Raw genomic sequence first — 27,660 nt, forward strand, 5'->3', positions numbered from 1 at the left:
CAGAGCTTCAGCGAATAAATGGTTGGAGGTGATACTGTTGACAACAGGATAATATCAGGTCAGAATTTTCATCAGTTCCCCTCCTCCCTCCCCCCCAGAAACCTTGCTGAAATTTGGTATAAAAGACCTCAGTCCAAGAATATGTTAAATTTATATCGTTTGATTGTGACATTCTAGCTTAAAAAAGAGGAATGTTTACATTTATGGGGAGTATTTTGTCTAGCATAAATCATTTTGGACTTAAATGAAATGTAAATAAAAAAGCAATAATTCCTAGGCACCCTATGTATGTAATGCACATGGCTTTGCACAGAAGCTGGCACTGGCTGTCATGTGCAAAGCTTATAAACTAATTAAGCCATTTGCAGTGGGTCATCTCATGGTACGCCTATTATTGCATTAATATCAGCTGAAATTAATACAGGCCACGGCTCATATTGAGTGAAAGGACCTCACAGCTTGTGTTTCACTTCACTGTAGACCGTAGCACAATGAGAGTTCATAGTTCTGTTGTCATTTCACAGCTTCTCTTGCTCTTGTTGCATTTACCAAGAGAAAATGTATAATCAGCTTGGATTACTCAATCAGTAAGCAACTATTTGACATAACAAACGAGCTTTCTTTTGGACACAAATACAAGCAATCACAAATCAGCTGATCTTGTTAAGCTACCAATTCTGTAGCACAGCCAGAAAAGAGGAGTTGCAGAGAGAGCTTGTTAGGCTCTGGGTATGTCTTTTATAAACTTCCAGGGATGTATATCCAAAAATGGGGTTATTGAGGATGAGGCAGTGACTTCTAGTTAAGGCCTAAATGCCAGGAAGATTGCAAATCAACAAAAATAATTGTCAGGAACTGCCACATTCTGGTTGACATTTGCATAATTTATATCCTTTTAGAAGGAACACAATGCATGAGTTTTGTTGTTGTTTGTATTGTGTTTATGCTTTTCCTGCCAGGAGAATAGTTAAAGCATGTCTTGCTTTTTTTGTTTTTTTTTGTTTTTTTTTTTTGCTGTGCGTGTTTTTACCCGTAACTTCCCACTGCTGCTCTGCATCCTCCAGGAAGGGCTGGGGAGCACAGCGATGCAAAAACTTGGGAGTGTGTCTCAGTGGTGGGGTTTGGTTGTGTGCAATCACAGGAAACTCAGTGATTGATTGAGGTCCTGCAAGGGCTGACCCTTGTTCAAGCGTGCACGCCTCAGGGGTAACGGGCTCCATTGGTAGGTTGCTAGAAAATAACTATTGTTAACTGACATCCTTTGTTTTCTTCCTCTTCCTTTTCAAATCAGGTTTGAATTACAACTTGACTGCTGATGTGGCAAAGAAAGAAAAGAGCCAGCAACCCAGAGTTTACTTTGTGACTTCTGGAGAGTCAGTGGGACAGATCACAGAGAACTTACAACTGTCATACATGCAGGAAAAGTGTGAGCATTACCTAGCGTATGTCAAGGTCAGTTCATTCCTGTCCTTATTTACCATTGGCCTCACTGCAGTTCCACTTTTTCTTTTTTTTTTTTTTAAATATTCAAGCAATTAAAGCAGTGGTGTTTGACTTCAGATGCCCTTGGTTTTCCTGACATGTAGAAAAAGTTTTCTGGGTGGAAGATCGGGACATCTTTGCTCCGCATGACTTAAGCGTGTGCACCTTTGAGACATTGCCAGGAATCTATGTTTTATTTACTTTTGGTCTGGTGCATTTGTGTGGGATTTCTTTCTTTTTGGCTTGGTTGGTTGTTACACGTTATACTCAAAATAAGGATGTGAAGATTTAATTTGGCAGGAACAGCAGGTTTAGCATTTGGTGTATTAGTTCTATGAAAGATGTTTTCTTCTGTCTACTCAAGGGGCTGGCAATATAACCTGAATGGAAATGAGAGGATAACTCTGTGTCTGGTGTGAAGCAGTTGAGCTCTCGGTTTGAAGAGCACTCTGAATTTCATTTGGCCTTGAAAACAGCAATGAAATAAACTCAGTTTCATCAGTGTTATGGACCTAAGAATATAGGGAGCACTCCCCAGACACGCTGAGATGTAGAGGGGGTCTTTGGAAGAGAAACTGTTCATCCTTTTGACAAAGTTGTCTTCCAGTGACTTGCTGGGACCCTAATAAACTTTGGTTGGCAGCTGTTGCTGAGGAAATGTCACCCAAGTGCCCTTCTGTTTGCAAAGTAAATAAACTAGTTTTCTCTCAGCCATGAGATGGATAGATCTTATTTTTATATTATTTTCAAATCCATTCTAAAACTGCATGGGTCTCTTAATAGCTTTAATTTGTACCACAAACCTAGGGAGCAGTATGAGGCAGTATGATTGTGTGGGCAAGTTGCGTATCGCTCTTAGTCAAGGATACATGCCTATAAATGAGACAGACCTAAATATACCAGATATCACTTGGCATTGTCTTATTCTTGAGACTTCAGCAGATCCAGAAATCTCTAAAGGCATAAACCTTTTCAGGAAACATTTTTGTACCTAAAAGCCCTGAGAACAGGAGGTAAAATTCATCCATTGACTTTATCAACATTTTTGAGCACGGTTGTTGAGATGACATAAAATAAGGGGATCAAGGAGGCAATGATGTCCTATTAGGCTGCATGTGTGTCTGAGAAGAGACTAGATATCTTCCTTGGCTTTTTGCCTCTGGAACAACTTTTGCTTTCTGCTGTGGAGAAGCTCATTAAAGAAAATGTAGACATATGAGATTATTCTTACTTAAAAAATGTGGCTGTGAGTTTACTAATTCTGGTCTTTCTCAAATGAGCGCATCTGGTTAGGCTGTCGTGTGTTGAGTTCAGCCGAAAAGAAGCATGTCCTTTTCTATCCTAACCCAATAATGATTTCTTTCACATTAGCCCTGTTCTAGTTTTTGGGTGCTATACAGAATCCATTAAAGAGAAGTATATGCCCAGGAAACAATTTCATTTATTGTAGCATTGCTAGCTGATAACTGGGAGTGTAAAGCTAAGAACTATTTTTCTGGAAAATTCCTGGAAATTTTGACTCTTATAGGCAAGAGAAACATTTAAACATTTAAGTACATTTAAAACTTCAAGCAAAACAGCTGGTCAACAAACAAGACTACCGACTCTTTATATGATATAAGTAGCTATTTTTTCCCAGTTGGAAGAATAGCAGGAAGTATCATTCGTTTGTGTAAGGGAGAGTGCAAAGTACTGGAAAAAGATAATCCCCGTGCTCTCACGGGAGAGGTGATACGGTCCGCAACACTACTTGACATCAGAAGCATCAAAGAAAGCCCTGCAGACTCCAGAGGAGTGGAAATGAGGTCATGATCTTTTGCTGCTATCAATCCTTAAGTAACAGACGGTAAAAAAAATTTCCCTCTCTGCCCCCCAACTGCAAACCGGAAAGCTCCTTGATTGCATAGTTTTGTGATGGAATGGGTGATAAAAGATCTGGGCTTTAAATACTTCTTATCAAGTATTTCACTGAGGCTTTCCTCCTTCCTGTTCTTTGCTGTATGCCTGGTGAAGTGGCCTCCGTGGCCAACTGGGTTGCTGGCGGTTGTGTCCATAATCTGTTCACTTCGATCTCTGGTGACAAGTAGGTTGATGCAGTAACATGAAGATGTCCGTTCTGGAGTGCCAGCGACCGAGACAGAGAAGCTGCTGGGGCTCGTGCGTAACCTCGTGGGCTAGCCTGGCAGTCCCTGCCGAGTAGCCAAGGGTGTCCCCTCCAAATGGCAAGCAGCAGAGCTCTGGATAGGCGGTATTTTTAAATAAAAGCCTGTGCCAAGCCTTACTGGATGGCATGGTCTTACCAACATCTAGCTATAGCATGTTGGAAGAGTAAAACAGGAGAAGTGGGAGAAGTAGTGGATAAACTAGGCCTGTACAAGCATGCTGTGATTTCTTTTGACGGGACTTATCCCAAGACACCCCAGTGAATGCTAAAAGAGGTGCAGGCTGCAAATGAGCTGACAGGGATATTTGTTAAATTATTTTATAACTGGTAAGTCTGTGTTTTGAGCATGAATCCTCTTCTATTTGTGGTCCCTTAGCAGGACAGGAGCTATTGTTCTTACTTCTGCTGTTGAATTAGGGTGTTTAAAATCTCTGACTTTACTCATGACTATGTGACTGAGAAAAACTAGTATTAAAAAGTTTGTAGGATGTGTGTAGCTGAGACCTTAATGTTGTACAAGACAAGCTACTGAATTACAGTGCAAGACACTGGACTCCTTTTCATGAGGAAAAGCTTTTTTTTTGTTTTTTTGTTTTGGTTGAGAGTAGAAAATGAAATGGAAATGCTGTGAGACTGTAAAATGTTGAGTCTGATTCTGCAGTGGGTCAGGAGAGACTGGAAGAAGCAGAGGAGAGATGTCATTTTTCTTTTTCTTTTCTTTCCTCCTCTCCCCCCCCCCCCCCAACTTGGAACCAGTTTTCTGATTTCTAGTTAAGAAACTTGAACACTTTAGTACATGTCAGTAGTAATTTCTGTTCTTCACGGTGCTTCAGGTGTCACCTACAAAAGCTGTATTTGATTCAATTTAAACAACTTTTGGAGGTTTGATTTTTAAATGTCCAGTAGCGAATTGGCAGCTGGTGCCAGCGTCCACTAATTGTGACATTCACAAGCGTTGCAGGTTTTGTCATGTTAGTGCTTAACCGCCGATGCCCTGCTGTTTCTCCGGAGGCTTCTGCTGCTGGACAGTTCCTCCTCCAGCCCTGTACAGAGCAGTAGCGCTAGCAGTACGGGCCCGCTGCTTGAACTGTGGCAAAGCTGGTAACAGAAAGATGCATTATGTTACTTTATGAACTTTCGTCAATGTTGCCAGAGGAAAATGGGGGAGAAAAAAGGCTTAAATCTGATCAATTGTTTTGTAAAAGCATTTTCCAGTAGAAGGAATAGCAAGCAAACAGAAGTGAGAACTTGACGCTGAATGAGTGCAAAGGAGAAGAGATGGAGCAGGCCGCAGAAACAGAAAAGAGGAGGAAAGTGAATAGGCTGGGATGCTTTAAAAATATCTGCTTTGCCTGAATATCTGGACCTGCAGCTGAAATGAGTAGTTTTCTCTTAGCTCTTGTAAGGCATAGCCCTGATCTGATGACACTCAGAATGCTTAAACTTTGCATTTGCTGCATGCTGCAATCAAGACATAAGCGCTGAGGAAAATTTTATTTCCCATTTGCAGTAGCTGCCTTGGTTGATTCCAGCTTTTGGGGATTCCTCTAATATTTAGGACAGGTTTGTCAGTAGTTAGGACAAGACAATTTGACACAGAAAGCAAATCATGTGGCTGCAGATCTATGTGGGGTAAAAATCTTGTCTTCTGCAGCTTATCGCAAAGTTACAATAATGATGATGGTGAAAGCCCCTCATATGATTGCTGCATTTTAAAAAAACAAAAACAAAACAAAACAACCTCCCCCCCCCACACCACCTGGTTTCTTACTGCACTGAGGATCAGCCAGCTGGGATGTTGTCACTACCATCATTGCTGTCCTTTTTCAAAGAGATGGTTTTAATAGCTTCAAACACCATCAGCAGCCGTCGTACACAATTAAACCAGACACAGCGTTTATGTTTTCTGGCGATCTTTATCTCGGTGGGTGTCAAGTTTTAGTGAGCGGTCTCACATTGCTCATCGAGTTAACTCTTGCTGGCTCTGGCTGCGGCTCTGGGGAGGGATACAGCAATATACAGAAATCACACTGCTCTGTGTTTTTGATCGCTGCTGAATTCTGTAGACAGGGATTCGCCTTTTTGCATCACTGGCCTTTGCCTTGGATCACTCTTACCTCTGGTCTCTACAGAGCCTCCAGGCTACCGATCTCACACGGTTTAGTATGCAGTGCTCATTGACTTTAGGCGTTGTTTGTCGTTGTGATTTTATCTCTCTCTGTAGCTGTTCAATTTTTATCGAAGGGGGTTGTATATATTAGAAACAGTCTTTTATTCATAATACACAGTGATCCGGCTATTTTTTCGAGTCCTGGTAGCAAAGCAGTCAGACCATCTAACCGTCAGAAGTGATGCAGAGATAGTGTCACTGTAGTTGTACACCAGAAATGCTTTCTTCTGAAACGTGTCTGCCTGTGAATTAACGTCCCTGCACTAAGGTGGAAAGAAGCACTAGGTCTGGCTGCTGGTGTTACAGAATGGAGATACAGCCAGAGAAGCTCAGCCAGGAGCTTAATTTGAAGATTTGTTTCATAGGACTGGTTTGTCCATCTCTGTTAGCACAAAGCCACTGAAGCTGTGACCTTCTGGAGAAGGTTTTTATGGGCAGAGCTTGTTGCTGAAGCACTGAGGTTAGGCTTGGTTGCTTCAGACTGAGCCTGCTTGCTCCTGTTTGGCGCAACGCAAGCGTGAGATGCTGGTGCTGACTGGGTCATGTTGCCTGTGTAGACGGTAACTGCTGTTTTGCAAGGAAGAAGGTGATAGCTGGTCCTTCGTGGAGTGAAACTCCCCTTGGGAGTGAAACAGCAGGCCTTGCTTGCCTCTCTCTCCTCCCTCCCTCTTGAACCAAATCAGAGCGAATGCATCATGAGAAACCAGTGTGTATGAGGGAGAAGAGAGAAACTGGAGCAAGACAGGGGATAATATTTGAAGCAGAGACAGAAAAATGAAAAATCAGTCATGAAAACCTAGAATTTTCAGAAGACTTAAACCACTGGGTAGACAAAGGGAGCAATAACTTATTGCTGCCTTCAGCAGGAAGTGTATAATCACTATAAGATGAAAGCTGCACTGTAGCTTTGCCAAGATTGATGACTATGGTGAGATTCAGAGCTCAATACCAGTAGCGGAGCTGATATCTTTGGGTTCGTCCCTTTTGGCTGTTTTTTCCCCCTTTTTGCTGAGCCAGCTGGAGGAACTATCAGGCTGAGCCAGACAGTCACAGCATAGGTTCAGTCTCAAAGGGCTGCGGGATAGGTAGGCCATCATTAAACGCAAAGATTTATTTGCAGAAGTGGAACTTCATGGACAACTATCTTCCAAGACTGCACAAAATGTGCTCATAACCTATTAACATGGGCAATTAGCCTACCTTCGCTCCAGCAGAACTGAGTGGGTCGACGACAGCAAAACCGTTAGCAAAATAAATGCTATCATCTCACTTTAATCAACCCTCTCCTTTTTTTGCTGACCAGCACTGTGTAGAGCTGATGCCTCACCTTGAAAAATAAACAGGGGAAAGGAGAAGCTGCGTTTTTACTGAGAAACTCAACTGGGAGAGGGGACAACATTTCTTAGCTGCAGAGGTTTTGGTTCCTTTTCATTGTGTCTTAAATGCAGGGATTTAGATATACTGGAAAGGGAGTATTAGGAGTTGGTGGGAAGCCTGACTTACGTGAGCTGAGCAAGAAATATATCAAGATTTCATATTGTCAGTGACCATGTAGGTCATCTGGATTTTGCAAGGTTCACCAAGAACAGGCCAAGGCTATCTTTAAAGCGTGAGCTTATTACTCAGGTTAAACTGCTCTGCACAGTGTGGCCAAAATTAAACAGCCAAACATGCTTAGCACCTCTTCAGAGGGCACCCTTGCTACAAGTGGGCTAAATGCTGTAAGTTACGTAGATTGTTGAAATGTGTGTGCTAAGGCTGGTAGCAGTGCTACACAGGACAGCAAGTCATGAAAGACACTGTCTTTGGGGTTTGCTGACCTTGGCAGCATAGCTGTAAGGCTGTTAGGTAGCCGAAAGGGTCTGGTGTCTCTGAAGCTAGTGAGAGTTTTTCAACTCTGAGCTGAAGGCAGAGAGAGTTGTTGACCTGATGCCCTCCTCTGCCTGTCTTCCCAGGATTTAAAGAAAGAAATCACTTTTTTTTTTTTTCTCCCCATCCTCACGCTGATAGACGGCACAACTGTGTGGCAAATCGCTCCCTTCTAGTTGGTGAGTGTCTTTGTGTGTTCTTCTACTCTGTACAAAACCTGCCCTTTACCCCCCCCCCCCAAAAAAAAAAAACCCAACAAAAAACAAAACTCTCCCCTTCCAAGTTTTGGCCCTCAGCAGCAAGGTAATTAATTTTACATATTAATTCCCCTTTCTCTTCAACTTTTTGTATGAAAAAGGCTAAATGGGTTCTTTATGGCCTAGGCAGAAAGTTAGTTGACCTGGTAGCCCTGCTGTAAGGCAAAGTGCCTAGTTAATCACATTTATAAAACCAATCAGAGAGATTTTATGTTCCTGAAATGGAAAAAAATCCTCCTGAAGAAGGCTAAGTTAGTAGACTTCACACACTGCAGCTACTGAAATTACACCTTGTATTTCTTTTAACCTGCTGTATTTTCAACTGCAGTGTTCACTGCTAAACCCTAAATAGATCCAGATCTTTAATCTTATGCCCCTTGATATAGTTGTCCCTTTGATATGTTCTGGAGTGGGAGAGAAGTGTGAATGTTTTTTTTTTTTCCTAGCAGAGCCCCTCAAAAGTAGGCGTTTCTTAAATTGTAACTGAGTTGAAAATTACTTTTATTGCACGTAAAGTCTACATGACGCATGACATTGAGTAGCTCTTCTTAAACATACAGTAGCAGGCATAGTATCTAATTTTACTGCCTGCCCACTGATACATCTTATTTGATGCTGTAGTCCCTCAGAAATAGATTTCATTTGCAGATTAAACCTCTTGGGGGCCCAGGAGGGGCATATTTAGCCCTGGACAGAGGATAAGAGAAGATACCAGCACTGAACGGTTTGGAGAGGTCGTACATGGGCCTTTGGTCTTCGAGAACTGGTTGCGTTTCCCAGTGATGGCACTATGAGGAAATGAATGGCCAGAGATAAAAGAGGTGCTGCACTTTGTGTGCTAGGAAAAGCCATTTCAAAAGGCAGGTAATGATGCAAAGGAATTTTTCACTTTTTCTGGCACGCCTGGTTAACCAAAGAGCTTGTTTTTTCAGGTGGAAATAAGCAACAAAGAAGACAACACTACTGTTTTAGAAACTTTCTAAGCTTATTTTTTTTGTACGGAGTGATATAAACTGAACACATGATGGCACATTGTGCTGTAAAAGTTTTATTAGTACTTCTTTGGGACAAATTTACACTTAGGGGGAATAAGCTTAATCCCAAATGCCAGACTCTCACTACAGAAAATTACAATAGGGAATAGCTTGTTTGTCTTAGTGGTTTTCCTGTTTATAACACATGGAGGAATATCAGCCTGTGCAGTTATCACGGACACACACATGTACAGGGTTAGCTTATCCTGTCCAAACTGGGGAGTGCCTAAAATTATCACCCTTTCATTTTGTTACCCTTAGGAAGGAGTGAGCAAAGCGCTTCATCAGGAAACATTAGAGACAACATCCAACAGAAAACTCCCCTCCGGGCTGAAAAGAAAGCAATTAATTGTGAAGGCTGTGACTTCTGGGTGTGGTCCAAGGCTATAACCTCTTGATAGTCAGAATGGACTTAGGTATCCCCGGAGATCTGTGCAGATACTGCCTTTGGTTTGCTTTGGATGGCAAGCGGGTAATGCTAATCCGGTGTTGTAATTCATGTTGAAAGTACCTGGCAACGTGCTTGAAGAAATGCGTGAGTAATATGTTGCAGTCTTGGAGCTTTTGTGGCAGAAAATGCCTTCTCTCCCTTTCTTCCCTGCTATCTGCCTTCAGTCGCGGGACTGCGTTCATCCTGAACTCCCGAGATTCAAAAACGCTTGAGGATAAGCCCTTTCCTGGGCCGTAACGCCCACCTCACCACACCCAGCATTACCATGCACAAAGGGATAATTACAGCCAGCGTGACTGGGCTAGTGATAAAAAGTTATATCCTCCATCATATGAAATGTAATTGTTGTGTAAGTGTCATAGTTGTGAAACGTGAATATTGTTTTTACTTGTAGAGCTTCATGACCTCCCCAGGAGTCCCATTTATTTTAGGGAATGTTTAGCATGCTGTACCTGGAACCTGCAAGTTACCCGCGTCCGCAGCTGCATCCCCCTGCAAATTTGAAATCAGCGCTTACCTGGGTGTTGGATATAACTATTTTCCACTTGCCTGCAGAGAATTTTGAATCAGGCCAATGTATCTTTTTGACTCGATGGTGTACGTTTCTGCTTGTTTCCCAACCTTATATACAAGATATGCCTAATGCATCCAATTCATAAGGATATTAGCTCGTACTTCTCCAGTTTGGTGTGTCAGACTTCTAGAATGACCTTTTCTTCCCTTGCCTGTGTGGCCACTGTGCTTGTTTTCACTAAACATTTCTATTTTGGAAAAAGCTGTCAAAAGGGTGCTTATTTTCAAAGATGATCTTATCCTCAAAGCAGAGAAGTACTCAAATTTTAGGAGTACATGCAATCTAATTTTAAGCATTTGCTTCTTCGATTGGCATCCTATGGCTGGCTCATAATGTTAAATCCCTTATTTAGTAGTAGAATCTGATCAGATTGCACCAAGAGCATGAGGTAGCAACTTCAGTGTTTCACAGAAAATTTAACCAGAGCATCTTCTCATCTGCCTTTGAGGTATTGACCACCTATTCTGCCTAAGTTATGTCTACTAGTGTTCTTGATTTCTTTTTTACACAAGAGCAGGTTCATGTATATAACTTTAGAGTCCTCTTTGAAATTATTTGTGAAAGTTTGTTCTTGAAAACCTGCAAAATGTTTAATAACAAACAGATATTTTGCATGCTCTGTATGCAGTATCACACTGGATTGTTTTATTGTCATCTTGTTCTTGTAGCTGTTTTTTTAATCTCCACTTATTTGTATGTTTTAAGGCACTGAGTATGTTTTACTCTGTGATATGTGAACGTTCCCAGTACAATAAGGTTCTGGTCCTGGCAGGGTGTGGGTACTTCTATAATAGCAAATAATGAAAAATTAGAGAATCCTTTAAGAGCTTACATTAGGATTTAAAGTTAGATCTAGGACAAAATACAGAGTGAAATGTAGAGTTAGCTCTAAACCTAAGAGTACATTAAACTTACTCTTTCCTCCTTTTGATACGTGCACCGTATAAGTTAAGACTTCCTTAGATGCAGAATAAATTTAAAAGCAATTGGTTAAACTTGTCATGACTTAATATTTTTTGTCCTATAAGCAATCATACAGCTCTTCTCATTTGGCAAAGCTGAGTGTAGGGGAATTGACATTAATGGAACTTGGGTGAGAAGAAAAGAATGTAAAAATAAAAACCACTAACAAAGACTTAAGTTACAGCAAGGTATGTCTTAGTTGAGTCTGTGTCTTATTTCAGACATTTTTGGCCTGCTAGGATGTAGAAAGCACTCAGTTAAGCATACCATTAGCATGGAAAAGTGGCTTCAGTGGAGCCCAAGTGTATGGGGACAAAGGTCTGATGGAACGACTTTTAGAAATCCTTTCTGTGTAAGAGTTTAAGCTCTGTCACTTTGCGTGCAGGTTTAGCTCATACACTTGCTCTATAAGCTGGAAAGGAGGGGAAAATTGACATGCCAGAAACTACATCTTGTCCCAAGGGATAAAAAGGAAGAAGATGAAGTAGATATAAACCTTTATCCTCTTTCATCTCTGCCTTTCACTGGGAACGAGCAAGGGAGCATTGTCACTTTGAGAACTGACTGGATATCTGAGATTGACTTGAAGTTATAGTGAAAGCTTTTAGGCAGCATTGAGGTTTTCAGTCCGTAAGATAGTAAGGAAATTCTCGGCAGCTGCTTCTGCAAGTGCCGTAGGAGCAACGGTGCTGGAATGGCACAAGCTGGGAACTTCTGACTTTGTGCTTCAAGCTCCATTCTCTCTTTTGGGCGCAAAAGCTTTGCGACCAGAACCAAAAATTATAAAGCAGAACTCTTTGTTTGTTTGTTTGTTTGTTATTGTTTTCTCATAAAGATCTTTATTCAGAGAAAACAGGTGGTTTCATGTAGCTGTCATAGTTATAAACTAGTCCTTTTAAGTCCCTGAGCAGATCACTGAGTGGTGCTAAATCGTCCTCTTGGTTACGCGCCGCTGAAGGACGCCATTGCTTAGTGCCCTGGCGGAGTACAAAAGCCTGACGAATTCACATGCTAACAAAGCCAGTTTTATATGTGAAATACTCCCCTTGTGAAAGCCAGCGAGTCTCTTGTTCCCATCTGCGGTGGGAGACCCCCCACCCCAGCACAACTGGGAAAATTGCTTTGTTACAGCAGAAACAGCTTGTCCGGGAAAGGCTGCCATCCCTCCCCGATCGCAGCGCGCTGTGTTTGGCAGCGCCGCTCCCCTCTCGCCGTCCCCGGGCAGCGGGAGGCCATGCCCCTGCGGCTGGGACTTACCCCACGCGAGCCCCTCCGTGACTTGGCGATGCCCATGGGGGGGCTCTGGCACGCCGCTGCGCTCAGCCCGGCGACGGCTCAGTTGCAGCTGTGGGGAGAGGTTTCCATTTTCTTCTCTTACCCGTGGGATTGATTTTATGGAAACTGCCCCAGTCCGCTCTCGACGAGCAACAGCAAAAATCGTGAGCTCACTTTGAGAGGCCCAAATCCTGGAGCCTGGCTAGTTTCAGACGCCCCGTCTATAGTCTGTGCCAAGACGGCGCAGGCTGTGCAACCCTGGCAGGAGAAGTCCAGGCCGGAAACTATCATAGGTTTTGGCAGAGGGGTGAGAATCTCTCCCTAATCACAGAAGAGATCAAACAGTTATCAGAACGTTCCTGAACCTACTAAATGTTTCTAGTAGGTTTCTGGGACAGGTGAGTGTTTAAGCTGGTTCAGACCATGCTCACATTTCTAGTGTTTTCATTCCTGCTCAATGCACCGGGCAGGTTGTGCAGTCGGCGTCTTTGCTTTGCGAATATGTGTTTAGTCAGTTGTGGCAAAATACTTCCCTGAAATGGAGATGCTGCATGAAACTCTGCCGTGACACTGTGGCCATTGCAAGCAATAAATATTATCCAAGGGGCTGGTTTTTATTTGTCCCTTTCAAGAACTTGGGGAAATGCCAGAATTTATTTTTGAACTTTATATAAGCAATTTAAATATTTGTGATGGCTCATTTTTCTTTCCTTACTATTTTGGGAACAGTCTTCATTTTGCCCTGTGTTGTTTCTGGTGATCTTTTTTGACGTTGGTTCTCTCCCTTTCCGCCCTGTAAGAAAGTGATCTGACATCCTGTGTCGAGTAAGGGCTGATGGGTTCAACACAAGGTTGCTTGCTTCAGGGAATGAGCGCGTAATGGATTTAAAGAGCTTCTGGCATGCCCACCCTCCTTTCCCATCAAGGCAGCTATCTGAAAATCAAACATTTTCAACTATATAATCTGTACAGGTCTTGTCTTTGGTGTTAACAGGGTCTCTTCTGTCTTGAAAGGACTAAATCTAAGTGTGGCTCAGACAACTGCATGGTGGCCAGCCAGCTTAACGCTTATTCGTGTGTTACTGCCATTAATTTCTATATTCCTCCGAGCATTTACCGTATGCGTGCTCATAATTCCTTAGTGCAGTGGTTCTTGCATTATCAACCTTGAAAATGTTGTAAAGGTAATAAAGGTAAAATACTGTTTAATTCTGTAGCTGTCTTCCTGATGCCTGTACGAGAGCCAGTGCAGTCTGGGAACTGCTGCTCCCGGGTATGCTGCAGGTGCAGAAACAGCCCCGATTCCCCTGTTGGACACTGGTTGAGCTGCTACCCGCTTCACTTCCCATTGACTTACAATCAGCAGGATTATAAAATGCAGCGACACATCTGCCTTTAATAATAATGTCTCCTAAGGCCAATTTGTTTCTTTAGTGGCCTGCTGCATCAAGCCAGGCTTTGGGGTTGTGTCTGGATGAGGGACCACCTTCAGTACAGAACCTCCTATAAAGAACCGCAGCGCTCACGGCTAAAAACATGCAAGGCAGCAATTACTGTGACGAATGAGGAATTAATAACACTTTAATATCGCTTTTCCTTTTTTCTTAAAACAGACACCCCAAAATAATCCAGAAGAATATATAAACAGTCTAAATCTTTTAAGAAAGCAAAGTTTAGGCTGGGATCCCATAAGAGAAGATTTTCCTCTCTTACACTTCCAGGTTCTGGCTCGCCTGCAGATGTGTTGTTGGAGTGTTTCTGGAAATATTGTTCTCATCCCTCTAGTACTAGCTGGAATGAGGAAGAAAGGTCAGAAACAATAAGCAGTTTCTTGAGAAAAAGAGAATATCTAAAGCTTGAAAAGGCCCAGTCCAGGCTTCATGTAAAGCTCTGTTTTATTTTGGATTTAGCTGCTGTCTTTGTTATCTGAACAGTTATTCTGCTAGTGGCTGAGAAGCAGGAAATGAAACTTAAGTAGATTTGGAAACCAAACCAACAGTATCAGTGACAGACTAGATTATTTTTTATATATATATTATATATATTCTAATGTCAATAGGCAAGGACTATTTAAATGAGTTTAAAATATGATGATGTATTTCTTATTATATTTGTTCATCTTCCTCTTCAGCTCTGTGGGGGGGGGGTAGGTTTTCTTTTTGTTGTTGTTGTTTTTTCCCTCAACTTCTCTCTTTGTTCAGGTTTAGAGGACTTTTTAGAGACCTGTATTCTGTGTGAGGTAGAGGGTAATTTAATCAGCCAGATAAAATGCTTTTGCTTGCCATGTATTTTTTCAAGGACTTGTTACGAAATATAATAGGTTGCTATCTGGAAATCTCTTCCACAGCTGAACTGATTTTGTTAGCAATGTTGTTTTTACTACCATGAAATTTCTTTTCGTTCTGCTGAATGCATTCCTCTAGTGCCAGGTTGGATGATGAGCGCAGGCCACGGGACAAGCATTATGTAGCGGTTTTCCCTTGCCAGCAGCTCGGCAGTATCCAAAGACAACGGCTTGGTTTATGGCCCCTGGAGAGCATGGCACGTAAGTTGCCTGGATTGCCGCAAAGCCTACTGCCAAATGTATCTCTCCATCCAGACAGCTTATTGCTCTACACTGGACCTATGTGCAGCTTTAGGCTTTGGCAGAGAAATTTAGCGTACCGCCGCTGCAAACCACTTCTCTTCTAAAATCATGTTGTCTGCTGACAACTGTGAAAACAGTCTTTGGAGCTACAGGTTATAAAGCTCCATATGAGTCTGCTAGATTACGTTAACCGATACCGAGCTGTTAATAATTGAATGGCGTTAGGAAGAGGTATGATCAGTTTTTGCTTTCTTGTGTACCTTTTGCGAATTTGAACAGATAGCATGTTCTTCAGCTTTGGCCTCATCAGTTGGTCTGTTTTCTGTCCTCAGAGAAGTTCTTCATTTTGAAGTATTGCAAAAAGTGATTTTTGTTGATGCATGGTACTGAATCTGGGAATGAAACAAAGATAGGACTACATGAAGCTGTGGGCTGCAAAAGATTATCTTATGTACACAGTAAACACATGTGCTACAAAGTCTTAACCCAAGAGATTTCTTCACAAGGCAGATGGTTGGAACTAACTTTAAAAAAATGCAAATTTATTTCATTCCCTTAGAAAAGGCCTTTGGTTCAAACAGTGTCTATACAAACAAGTCTTTATTATTAACATACTATTATTACCATTAATTTGCTAATATTTCATTAATATTCACAGCTTTTCAGTATATAATTTCAGATTATCCTCTTTATAGAAATCCATGCATTTCTGAGTAATCAACTGGACTAAACTGTGGACATCTGACTAACAAAGCCTTCTGCCATTCCTCACTTCTCTTATTTTGGAACAGCCGTCTTCATGTTAATGGAGATGGAACAATGCTTATTTTTATGGTAATTATATTTACAAAAACTGTCTGTAATCAAAACAACGTTTTTTGAAAAAGAAAACATGTTCAGACGTATGCTTATAAGACATCTGCTTGAGGAAAACCAGTAAGGGTGTATTGTACTAGCATCTAAAAAATCCTAATGAGACTTGAACTTTGCTGTGCAGGCATGAACAAGCATAGGTTTGAACATAGGTACTTCACCCTGCAGATGTGATGGTCTGTCGTGACTGCTGGTACCCTCCTGGTGCGTGAGGATGTGAAGTGCGGTAGGGTCCCAGTTTGTGGGAATCCAAGAAAGGAGAAGCCACCGATGGGAATGAGAGATGGCTGCAGCTCATATATACAAAGTGCTATATTCTGTAGTTAGATTTATGGATGTAATTGCCAAGAGGGAGAGGGATGACTTCTACCAACTGACCCATACCCTGTAAAAGCGTGTACACCACGTTCCAAAGTAGTGGGCCAAGCCCTTCCCTGTGGAGGCAGTGGCGAGGAGAAGGTGAGCCCTGCCCTTGAAATGAGCCCTGCCCTTGAAATAAGCCCTGCCCTTTAGTTGGAGGGCAGCTATGGAGTGCACCACATGGCCTGTTGTCACTAGACAGTACATGCGCATCTTTGTTTGACCAGTTAAGTCCACACCTAGAGCTGAGTGAAATTCTGTTGCCATCTGCCTGAGTTTAATTTGTGATTAAAAAGTGTATTTATGTTCTAATGTTGCATTTGCAAATAGATGTTTTCAGTTGACGGTCTTCAGGTTTTAGCTGAAATACTGAAAACGGGTTAAATTTTCCTCTTCTGTAGAAGAAAGTGGTATTTCCAGGTAATCCTTTCCCAAATAATGCAAAGGGACTATGCTGCGATACTGAGCTCACTGCACTGCAGCTGAGCCATCAGCGCTTGTTAAATGACAGCTCTGCAGGTCACTGGGGAAGAAATAACATCCAGCAGAGAGCCATGTGATTCCACCAAAGGGGAAGGTATCATGACTTAAGATATTTTTAAGGTGTTTAGCTGGCACAAGATGCCAACAGTGATCATCTGAGACAGAAGGTGACAGCAGCACTGGCATAAATGAGGCTGATGAGCGTGACCGGGTGATGCTCATTTCACCACACTTATCATGTCTGTAGCTGTTCACTGATTGTAAGGCCAACCAAAGGCGGTGAGCAACAAGCATTTTTAAGGCACGATTCACTTGGCCCGGTTTGCATGTGTGTTTTAGGCCAAGACAGGTCAGACTACATTGACTAGATCTCCACTGACTCAAAGGAAAGCCCAGGGCAACTTGTTGGAGGAAACATCTGCCTTCCAGATGTCTACACTCAGCCAAATGAATCCCACTGAATCCAGTCTAGTGTTGTCTGACATTTTTTTGCAAGTTAAGAAGGAAAAATGCTCAGTTGGTAATGATGCACTGATCTGTTTCCAATATTCTATTTATTAAGTGAATCAGATTGAATTTTAGCCAACTAGAATAGAGAAGCGGCACAGTCAAAAACCTACAATTTTTTTTTACTGCCTGCAATCAAATAACTAGGAAAGCATCAAAATTTTCAGCCATAAAATCTCAACATGAGGCATACAACATCTAGTTGAGTGAAAAGGAATAAAAACTAGCACAACACAATTGCCACCGTGTAGTCCTGTCTTTGCTGTCTGCTAGTTGTATGCTGAAGAGATATAGGAGTCTTTTATACAAGCAGATCCTGATAATTTTTTTTGGCCTCAGTGAAATGTGAGGTGATGGTTATCCGTATTCAGCATATGTGTACTCCTTTATTACAACTGGCTATCCTACGTGCCCCCACCTTGCTTTTAAAATGGCAAACAGTATACTATTAGAGTCAATCTTAGCCTTTCTATTGGTTCAGTAGTAGTTGGATCAGAGCCCTGGTGAACAACTCAACAGCTGTGAGGAAAGATGTTAGCTAAATGATTTTAAATAGTTTATATTACTCTTGCTGAAGAGGTTAGTGGTAGCATTGTTATGGTCTGCTTGCTTTTCATGTTTGAAATGACTGTAAAGTTACCTGGCATTTGAAGCCCGTCGTATTTTTCACCTCATCTTTTGAAAATTGAGTGGGCGTAAGGGTAAAACCTGCTTTGTTGGAAACAGGATCTACATGAACACAATAGTACAGCTCATTTACGTTTCTTCTGTCATCACTTAAGAGTTTGGAGAACAGACTGTGGAGTGCATGGGAGATAGCACATGGGGCTCACTGAGGCTTGTATTTGTGGACTCCATCAGGGTCAAGTGCCAGAAGCTTTTGCTTTTTAATGGTGTCCACAGCTGTCTTCAATGCTTTTGCAAATAAACCTATAGGAGAGCCGGCACAATAAATTAGAGCATTATTTCTGCTCTAAGCACCCAGAGGAACTTCCAGCTTGGTATGGAGAGTACATTTCTTCTGCTCTTCCATGAAAGCCCTTTTTCCTCTCTGACAGAAACAAAACCTGTTTTGTTGTGGAAGATGAAGCTTAGTCAGAAGGTTAAAATGTGAACAGTATCTTTTTGTTTTTTGTTGAATGATATCTGATGTGGCTTTGAGAGCTAATGAATAGGTTCATTCTCGTGTCCTTGTTGCTTTGTGGTTAGCCATATCTCAGGAAAGTTGCATTAAATTTTCTTGGGTTTCTCTCAGGCTCCTCAAAGAATAAGGTGTTGATGAAACATTTGTTCTCATGTCCCGGTGTTAAACAATTGAGCTGAGATTTTGTGTTAAGATTTTTCTGACTCACTTGTTTTCTCAGAGTTACTGTTAAAATCTTTCAGATCTCTGACTATAGTCGTAGGAAAATAGGGGGTGAAAAAACAGCTAAAACATGTGAATGAGCGTTATCAAGTTCCAGGTAGAGCTAATTGTTTCGGGTTATATTTTCTACCTGGTAGTTAACTGGGTTCATGACAAGATAAATAATAAAACACACTTAATCCAGCTCAAGAAAAGTTTGCCATCTAATTTTGATCTGTCATTAGAAAGAAGAAAGATTGAAACAAAGATGGCAGCACCATCCCTCTGAAAGACAGAATTGTAACTAGCTTCAGAGGTGGTTGGAGTGGAAGAAATAGTGAGGTGGTAGGAAGTTACTGTCTGTAGAGAAGCATCTAGTAGAGGCTGGGTGGGTGCCTAGCTGATCTGCTGTGTGGGTAAAAACAGTTTTCTTTTCAAAAGAAGTACTGATTTACTGCGGAAAGTTGGCAGTCAACAACTCCACCCCTCCCCCCCCCCCAATCGAAATTTTCAATTTTCTGTGGAAAGCAAATGTGTGTGTGTGTTGGGGGGGAACTACTGTTTTTCCCCTGAAAAGTACTTCAGCAGTTTTACTTGTCCTTTTATTAAGTCATTGCCACCCCCTTTGTTAAGGTGAAATGAGTAACTATTGAAACTGCTACGTGAGACCTAAATAATCTTAGTGGTAACTGTAAAGGCAAGAGAACATGTAGCTGCTGCTATAAGACTGGTACCACAATCAGTGGAAAAAGCTGTACTAATCTGAAAGGGCTTTGAATGAAGTTCAGGGTTGCCGATGCCATGGGAAGGGGGGAAGGAGGAAGGCCGGGAGGGCTGTTGTTATTGCTGCTGGTGGGCGAGGATAAGTGGTGGCAGCACCTATGGTCTGGGCAAGCCTGTCCATACAGCAGTGGCCACTGTCCTGCACACCCTGGCCCGGCCTGCAAAGCTTCAGCCAGCCCCCTGGCTTTCTAGGTTTTCAGCGAAACAAGGAGGGTGCAGTCTGCTGCCTCGGTAGCTGCCGTTTCTGCCGCTGCCCAGCACCAGCTCTGCCCCCGTTATGTGGGGTGGAGAGGATCCGTGTGCACGCCGCGCTGCTTTGCTCATGAGTGCTGTCAAATTCCTTTCCGGTTCCCGATAAAGAGCATCTCGTTGCGGAGGGGCTCTTAGCAGAGGAATCCGGGTCCCAAAGGGTCAGTTGGTGCCCATGGGCTGGGTACCTTCTGTTGCTGGGGAGCAAATATGATGATGATACCCGAAAAGGTTCAGTTAACTTTGGCTGACTTCAGTCTGTCCTATTTTCTTCCTAACTTCCGAAATGCAGGCTAAGGAAGTTATTGAAATACGCTCTATTCTTTGCTTCCCTGCACTGTTCATCTTAAAAGTTTTAGAAGTGCAAAGGGGCAGAGATGAGTTTCTCTAGTTCTGTGCCAGTTTCTCTCAAGCCCAGACTGTCACGAGAAAAATAAATAAATTTCTGCCCATAAATCACTGCTTTCAGTGGAACATGATGGCACTCTCCATTTTTATTTGTGTAACCCTTTGGTACCTGTGGTGAAATGCAAAGCTTGACTCCCCATCTTTGGCTGCAGCTTCTACTGAATTCGTAGTGTGTTTCCTGCCTCAAAAGAACAGCGAAGAAAACTTCAAAGGAGATAATAGGCGATGCGAGGAATAGGGCAGCAGGCAAGGAAAGTTGAGTAGTTTGCCTTAAACAAGGAAAGGACGCTTTAATCTGCAGTGTCTTCACTGCCGGGGTTAGATGGTGGTGATGGAGGGGGAAGTAGAGAGCTGGTGAGGGCATGTTCCAGTTTCTCTTGGTAGCAGCTTGTGCCTGAGGAGAGCGTGCTCTGTATTTATATGGTCACCATTGCACGCTTGACGGATTTAATTTGCCATCTCGTGAATGGAAAAGTTAGTCTCAGTAAGGTGGTTTATTTTTAGCTCATCTACAAAAAAGTAAAACAAAAGAGGGAGCAGAGCTGGCCTCATGGGATCCTGGATTAAAAAGTCTAATTTTGTATGTATTGCAAAAGTTTTCGGAGTTTATTTTCACTCTGTTTCCTTTCTGTAGTAAACCACTAATTCTTTTAATGTAAAAGCAATTCCTTCTCTTTTCTCAGCACTGAAACATTCTTTTGAGCTTTTCCTTTTAGAGGTTTGTTTCTTTGCCTCAGTTTAACTGGTGGTCATGATTTAGATGAAGATCTTGGTTCCTAGTTAGATTGCAAAGAGTAGATTTATTTCTTAAGGGACCCTCATTGCTTCTTCCTGGGACTCTGTGCCTCTTAGCACGTTTCATGAAGGAGAGGTAGTTCAGATCATATTGATCGTTTCCTCTAAACCTAGAGGAAAAAAGTTTTAGTAACTGATGGGGTGAACTTGGGGAGAATTTTCATTCTTGATGTTTGGCCGGAAAAACCTCTGAAAATCAGCAGTTCCTGGAAGCATCCTGGTAGTGTCCAGGAAATGCCAGATGGGCATGTGGAGAAGTGAGACCTCACAGCCACCTTACCTTGGAGTTTTTTCCTATGTTACGCTCACCAGCTCCTCTCAGAATAAGATGGAATAAAATCGTTGTTAGGCCATGGCATATTGCCAGGTGAACGAACGGTGGGTTTTAACAGCTTCCTTAGGAAATATAAAGAAACTAGTGGCAATGTCACCTTTTTAGAGACTTAAATAAAGCTTTATAGTGTCAACATGTGGCTGACGCTTTCATGCTGGTAAAATTTTGTAACACTCATCTGGTCTGTAAAGACAGGTATTGCACAAAGCTGCCTTGGGCCATTGGGTAGGAATTGTAGGGCAGAAAGGAGTGTTTTCCTGCCCTTTCTCTCATGCCCGCTCCTGACTGTCATCTGTTTTATGTGAACATTTGCTGGTTGTGCACAGGGCCGGTCCTGACGGTGCTGTCTGTGCCTGTGCTCTCCTCCGCCCGCTGTATACGGCTTCCCCAGTCCTCTGCAGGAGGCATCCGTGGTCAGTGAAGACCTACGGGCGCGAAAAGCGATGTGTAGAAAACAGTTGTTTATGTCAGTGGCAGTACCCGCGGGAGGGGAAGCTCTGGGAGCAAGGTGTGATTGATATTTAAAAAAAAAAAAAAATCCAAACACGCCAGCTCAGGGTGAAATCATGACGGGGAATTTTAATTGTTTTCAGTTGTTTTCACAGTTGTACGTAAAGCAATGTTGTGGGTTGCATTGCCTGCACCCAGCTAACTCTACCTGCCGGTGTGGGCTATGGAAAGCATGTTATAGGCAGTCTCGTCTCCCTAAGATGTCCACCTACACTGTTTGAGATTGGACTTTTGCTCTCCTGTGGTAGGAGAGAAGCTCTCAGCTTTGGATCTGTGTAGAGGTTAGATGTTGCTCTTCCCACCCCATGCTTCATCTTTCTCTGCTTTCCATTGCTGGTCTATCTTTTTTGGTGTTTCCTCGTAGCTCTTCTTGTTGCCCTTTTTCTCCATGAGGCAGGCAGACTGTATCGGGTTTTTCACATATTGATGGCCCTGCTCCTTTCCTGGAGTACGTAGCTGCCATGTCTGGGACTGCCACCAGCCCTCCTAGACGGCAACTGCGAAAATGCCTTCTTTTTAATGGCTGCACTTGCTCCTGTGATTTCCCTGGCATTCATTAACCATTTAATGCCATCATGTATACTACTACAGAAAATAGTTTTTCCCCAGTTATCTGGGAGCGCAGTGCTGATTGTATTATCCAATACAGACATCAAGATGATCAGAGTCAATTTTCCTTATCTCTAACATTTGTTTTATTTGGCTTCTTGGATTCTTGGACTCAAGTCAGGCAATAACATATGTAAAGCTATGCGAAGTCTTTCTGCTCTCTCATGGAGGATATTAAATATTTAGCTAGCTGTCAACTCAGACTTTACAAGTTACATTAGTACTTTTCTTGAAGAGATGAGCGCAATACTGCTGTTCCACTATTTCCAAGTACTACCCTTGTCTATTTACCTTTGTTCTTCAGTTAAATATTAGGCTTTTTGGCACAGGGGCTTTCTTTTGGGTCTGTATTTGGGTAGCATCTCCTTGTCTACTACCAGGACTGAGATTCTGGGTACCATGATAGTGCAAGTTACCCAGGAAGAGGACTAAAAATTCTATTCAGGCATATTTACAAAAAAGTGAGGTAGTTGCTCTTTTTCTTTTTTTTTTTTTTTTGTTTTTTAAATATTTACCTCATTTTCCTAGGAGACTTTCCAAGATCCTAGGGTACTGAATTTGAAAGAAAGGAGAAATGCAGCATCAAAGAGAAAGTACACCAGTCTCCTTTTGTTCCACTTCTCCCTTTGTCCATGGCATTTTAGTTATAGACATTATATAATATACCATATTCCCAAATAATGTTATGGAGATAACTTTCAGTTGGTGCTTCAGACAAAGGTGATAACTATTTCAAGACTTCTTATTTTTTGCTAATACATGTTGGAGAGAAATATCTCTTACCTGTCCAAATGTGTTGGATAAGCGCTTCTTTGAGAGAGGCAAAGGTGTGCTTAATGATCTAATCCTGTATGTCTATGTAGATATCTATGTCTCCTGAGCCATCGATGGCAAAGAAGGCAGTTGCACTTTCATTCTTGATTTTCATCAGAGTTCATTTTTTCAGGGTCAAGAGTATTCCAAGGATTTAATTACACAACCTGTTTTCCTGAGGGTCCCATGGGCATACTGCACATACAATTACATGCTAGCAAACTCCAACACAATATAAACAGCATGACTCAGGAAGCTCTGTCTGAAATAACTGTGAGTCCTGACGAGCCACCATTTCAGCTAGTTTTACGCTAATATAATTTGTTCAAAAAAAATCTCAACCAATTTTTGTTTTTATTATTTCTTTTTTGTAAAGACAGACCAGGTCCTTCCTGGCAGGTATCTTATTTTAGAATTTCAGAGAGCAGCAGTAGGTCCTTGCTCTTATGCTTACTGTTGGTTTTAGTCTTACCACCGTCAATTTAGATGCATTCTAAACAAACCAAAAAGAGGCCTTTTTACATCAAAAGATAAACTGACACATGAGGATACTTTAACTGTGTAGCACTAGTACAGTTATAACTGCAACTTCTTGTCTTTTAGAAATAGTCACTGGAAAAAGGATTCTTTCTAAGGAAACCACATGAGATATTCTACTTGGTTAGGAAAGACTTCAGTCTTACTGCGCTGTCTGTGGGTTGAAAAAAGGTTCAAGCTGGATGAAATTTCTCAGAGGAGAAGGTGTACAGGAGATGTGAACGCAGAGAGGTGTGAGGGGCAAGCACTGAGCAAGGTGGTGCTTAAAAGCTGCTTAAAAGCTGGAGGCTCTGCTCAGTCAGGTTGGAGCAGCGCTGGCATTAACTGTTTGCAGGAATTGATAAAAGCACGTGAAGTGTCACGTTGCTTGGCATGGCTCAGGGTGCCTCTTTTCAGCAGAACGGCCCCGTTTCTGAGCGTCAGTGATGTGCTTGAATCCTTCGCTGCGGAGACTTTTGGGGGGACCTGAGCTTTGCATTTGGAAGCAAGTCGAGTACCAGGAATAGCAGCTAGCCTGCCCTATCATTTACAGGCTTATGCTACAACAAAAGAGTCCAAGCAGTGTATGTGGAGAGTTTGTGTTGAAGTCAAATGGGATTTCTGCATGAAAATCTGTGAACGGGGTTGTGTTTCTGCTAGGGACTTGTTCCAGGGTTGGTTTCTGTGTTACCAAGTCAAACTTAAGTGAGTCTGTCTACACTGGTCTGTATTTTACGTGCTAGTGAGGACATATGGGTGAATACTTTCTCTGTATTCATTTCTGTAGTTCATGGGCTGTCTGTAAAATAAATGTCTTTTATCCTTCTTCTTGTATGCATGTACAGGTAATAATGAAGACTTCAGAGGCCTTCCCTTTCTAGAAACCACTCTCAGCCCCTAATTTTTTTTTTTTCTGCTCAAAAAAACCCCTTTACTTTTCCTTGGCTTTTGAGTGGAGTCTCTGAGGAGTTAGCCTATCTGTAGGCTTATTTTCAAGGAATGGAATTTTTAAAAGGCTTCGAAGGTATGGATTGTGAGCCTAAGAATATGGCAATTGGGTTTGCACAGTTTTAGTGTGTCCTTGATGAGAAACAGCACAGGCAATGTGTTTGAAACCATCTTTGCCAATGGTGCTGCATTCATTAGCTTAAAATGCCTATTCATCGTGGAAATGAATTTTATTTTTTCGGGAATGCGAGCTTTAGGGCATGTGGAACTAGGCAGTCTTTGGGGCTTTTTTTGTTTGTTTGCTACCAAGTAAGAAATACAGTGCAAATGGGGACTATCCTGAATATATTAAACAACTCCTGCTTGTATCCCAAAGCTTGATGGAAAAAAGTCCTCCCGGATGAAAAATCCGGACTTGAATTCATTGCTTCATCTAACCCAGTGAAGCTGCTCTAATTGCTTTTCTGGGCTACAGTGGATGTTTACTATAGTTCTGTAAGTCTTGAGTCAGTATGTTCATACCCAGTAGTGAGGTGGTTGTATGGATCTATTTTTCCCAGGGTTTTCAGTGCTGTTCTCGACTGACATGATTCACTGTCCTCAAAATTAATACTTTTGTGGTAGGGACTGTGAATAAAAGAGTTTTTGGGAAGGTCTTAAGGTCTCTTATACATAAACGTACTTTACCAAGTAGTGTAGGAAGCCTTGTAAGAATTGCATAAAAATAGGTGTGAACTAAAACTTCCGCGAGCGCTGGCCTCTGAGGCAGGACTATTCAGCTCTGTTCCAGAACCAGCACCGCGATGCCCTGTTCCTTAGGGAAGCTCAGCTGGCTCTTCAACTGCAAGTTTGTGTTGGCCAGTTTCTAGAATAAAATATGGACTAGGTGAGAAATCCATTACAAAGAATAGAGAAAACTGTGTAATGTAAGGTAAAAGCATCTGTGCTTTCGTATGTGACAGAAAGTCCACTAAAGGAAATCTGTTGTGCATCACCATCCCTGCCTTGAAGAAAGATTATTGTGAACAAGGTTTGCTCATGAAAAACGAATATAGAGAATTCCTTCCATTAGCTGAGCATGTTAACTAGAAAAAAGAACTGATCTTACTACAGATCTCAACGACAGGTGTTTGTAAATAAAAGTAAAGCTCTCATATGAGTGGTGGACATTTGAAAATTGTTGTAATTATTGCAAATGAGCACACTGTGGTGCTGATCTTGTGTAATAAGGAGTTAATACTATATATGCAGCTTTCCAGGTGTTACTTTAGGTCTTTTTTAAACAGTTGCCTGACATTAAGCAGGAGATTCTCCCTGAACTGTCCATAGTGCTACCCACCTCTATTTTACAAATGGGACACAACAATATGTATTAAATTATTTCTCTAAAGTGCCTGTTACCTTAGCTTTATCAAAATTAGATTTAATATGCCCTTTCACCTGCATTCAGTTTGATTATTTTTCTATATGCTTCTGAATTGCATCATGGTCTTTTCTAGTTTTGGCTAAACTTAATAATTTGGCATCGCTTGCCATTTCACTGCTTGCTTATTTTTCCCAATCATTAAAAATTGTATTAAATGGAGGTCCTAACTCTTTGAATGCCAGACTGCACTCTTAACCTCTTGCTATGTCTCTTCTGGTAATGGCTTAACATGATTAAAAATTCCCATATGAACTACCCAGAGAAGGAAAAAATGTTCAAATGAAAGGCAATTCCAGGAGCTTGGACCTGAGGACTATGGAAATAAAAGCTTTGGAAAGAATATGACGCCACCAGGAATTTTCCTTTTTTTTTTTTTTTAAACAAAACAAAACAGGTGGGGTGGAGGACAACAAAAATCCCCACCGATATGGGGATACGTGAGCCAATCAAAAGGCAACAGAGAACAGTAGGTAAAGATATAGGTTGTAATATATTTTCTTTTTACAAAAGAGTTACTTTTTTAAAATGGAAGGGTGAAATATAATATCTTTTTCTTCTCAGCCATACTGCATATTTTATAAATGACTTTGGAAGCGCTGAAACACGTTCTCTGAACATCTGCAGTTAGGAAGCATCTGCCCATCCCCATGCTTTGGGTGGGTTAGGTCTGGACTGGTCTGGTCTCTGCTCCGGGCTGGTTCAGTGCCTGGTCTGTCTCTCAGTGTAGAAATAGACGCCGAAGTGTTCAGTGGTCCCTCTCTGGGCCTCCGTGAGAAAGCCAGCAACTTTCCAAGCGTCCCCGGTTTGACAAATGCAGTTCCCAGCACACCCGGGCAGTTACCACCTCCAGCAAGGAAGAGGTCCTGGCCGGTCATCTCCAGGGCGCATCCCGACTGTCTGAACTGAAGGCATTGCTTTATTAGCTGCTACCATGAGCAGTCCCCGGCTCCTTTGTGAACCAGCCAGCGACTAGCCAGTGCATGACAAGCGCTCCTGACCACCCAGTTTGTTTAAATAATCTGGAGAGTTTAAGGAGGGGGGAAAAAAAACATATAAAACAAAAAAAAATACAACCCAGGCCCTTGCGCCACCACCAGCAAACTTGGCATGTCCTAGGGAGCTTTGTTTGGAGCTGTTGTCGTTTCCCTAAGAGGAAGTATGGTTGTACGTTTGAAGTCCTGGGCTGGGAGCGCAGCAATCTGAGTTCAATTGTCAGCTGAAAAGCAGTAATCTGGTGTGAAGCTGGAACGACTCTTACAAATTTGCTTTCAGTTTCTTATCTTACATGTTGCCCTGCTCTCTCGGCCACGGTTTAGCCTGCCTGTTTGCTCTGCAGGCTTAGTCTCTAACTTGGTTGTGGTTCCTATGGTGATCATTTGTATTATGTATTTGTGTATTAGAGGAATGCTAATTCTCTGATTCCAGCTCTGAATTCAGTGCAGTTCTGCCAGACAAATTAACTTGCCTTTTTTTTTCCTTTTTTTTTTCCATACACTCTATTTCTTCCCCTGCCTTTGGGCATTTTGGCAAACGGACATTACCAGATCTTACTGCCATAGGCTGCTGTGGAGAGGTGAAAGTGTGCAGATTGTTTACTCACAACTGCCAACGGTGTTGTAAGAGACTGAGCACTCCCGGCTCAGGGGCCAAGGCAATAGATCAGAGATGCTTTTAAGTTGGAGACATTGATTGTTTGCTTTAAAATTCTTCTAGTCTTCCATGCGTTTGGTGTGTGCACTCGTGTATCTGCCAGCTGGGACGCATCAGCCTCATTCTGTAAATACATTTTTAACAATACTTTTAATCATGTTCTCTATTTGGGCCTTCTGTTGCACTGTTCCACCCAAATCTATTTTAGTGCTTTGTCCAGCCTCG

The 27,660-nt window shown here is 42.1% G+C and overlaps 1 protein-coding gene across 1 annotated transcript in view; it reads left to right on the forward strand.

Moving 5' to 3' along the window:
* ITGA9 (integrin subunit alpha 9) overlaps nucleotides 1-27,660 on the forward strand; it is a 224,890-nt gene that overhangs the window by 52,709 nt on the left and 144,521 nt on the right. The window contains exon 15 of the mRNA XM_068935830.1: nucleotides 1,292-1,452. Coding sequence (XP_068791931.1) covers nucleotides 1,292-1,452 — 161 coding nt within the window. The remainder of the gene's footprint in view (nucleotides 1-1,291; nucleotides 1,453-27,660) is intronic.

Source organism: Struthio camelus, chromosome 2 (genome assembly GCF_040807025.1).
Source record: "Struthio camelus isolate bStrCam1 chromosome 2, bStrCam1.hap1, whole genome shotgun sequence".
Lineage (NCBI taxonomy): Eukaryota > Metazoa > Chordata > Aves > Struthioniformes > Struthionidae > Struthio > Struthio camelus.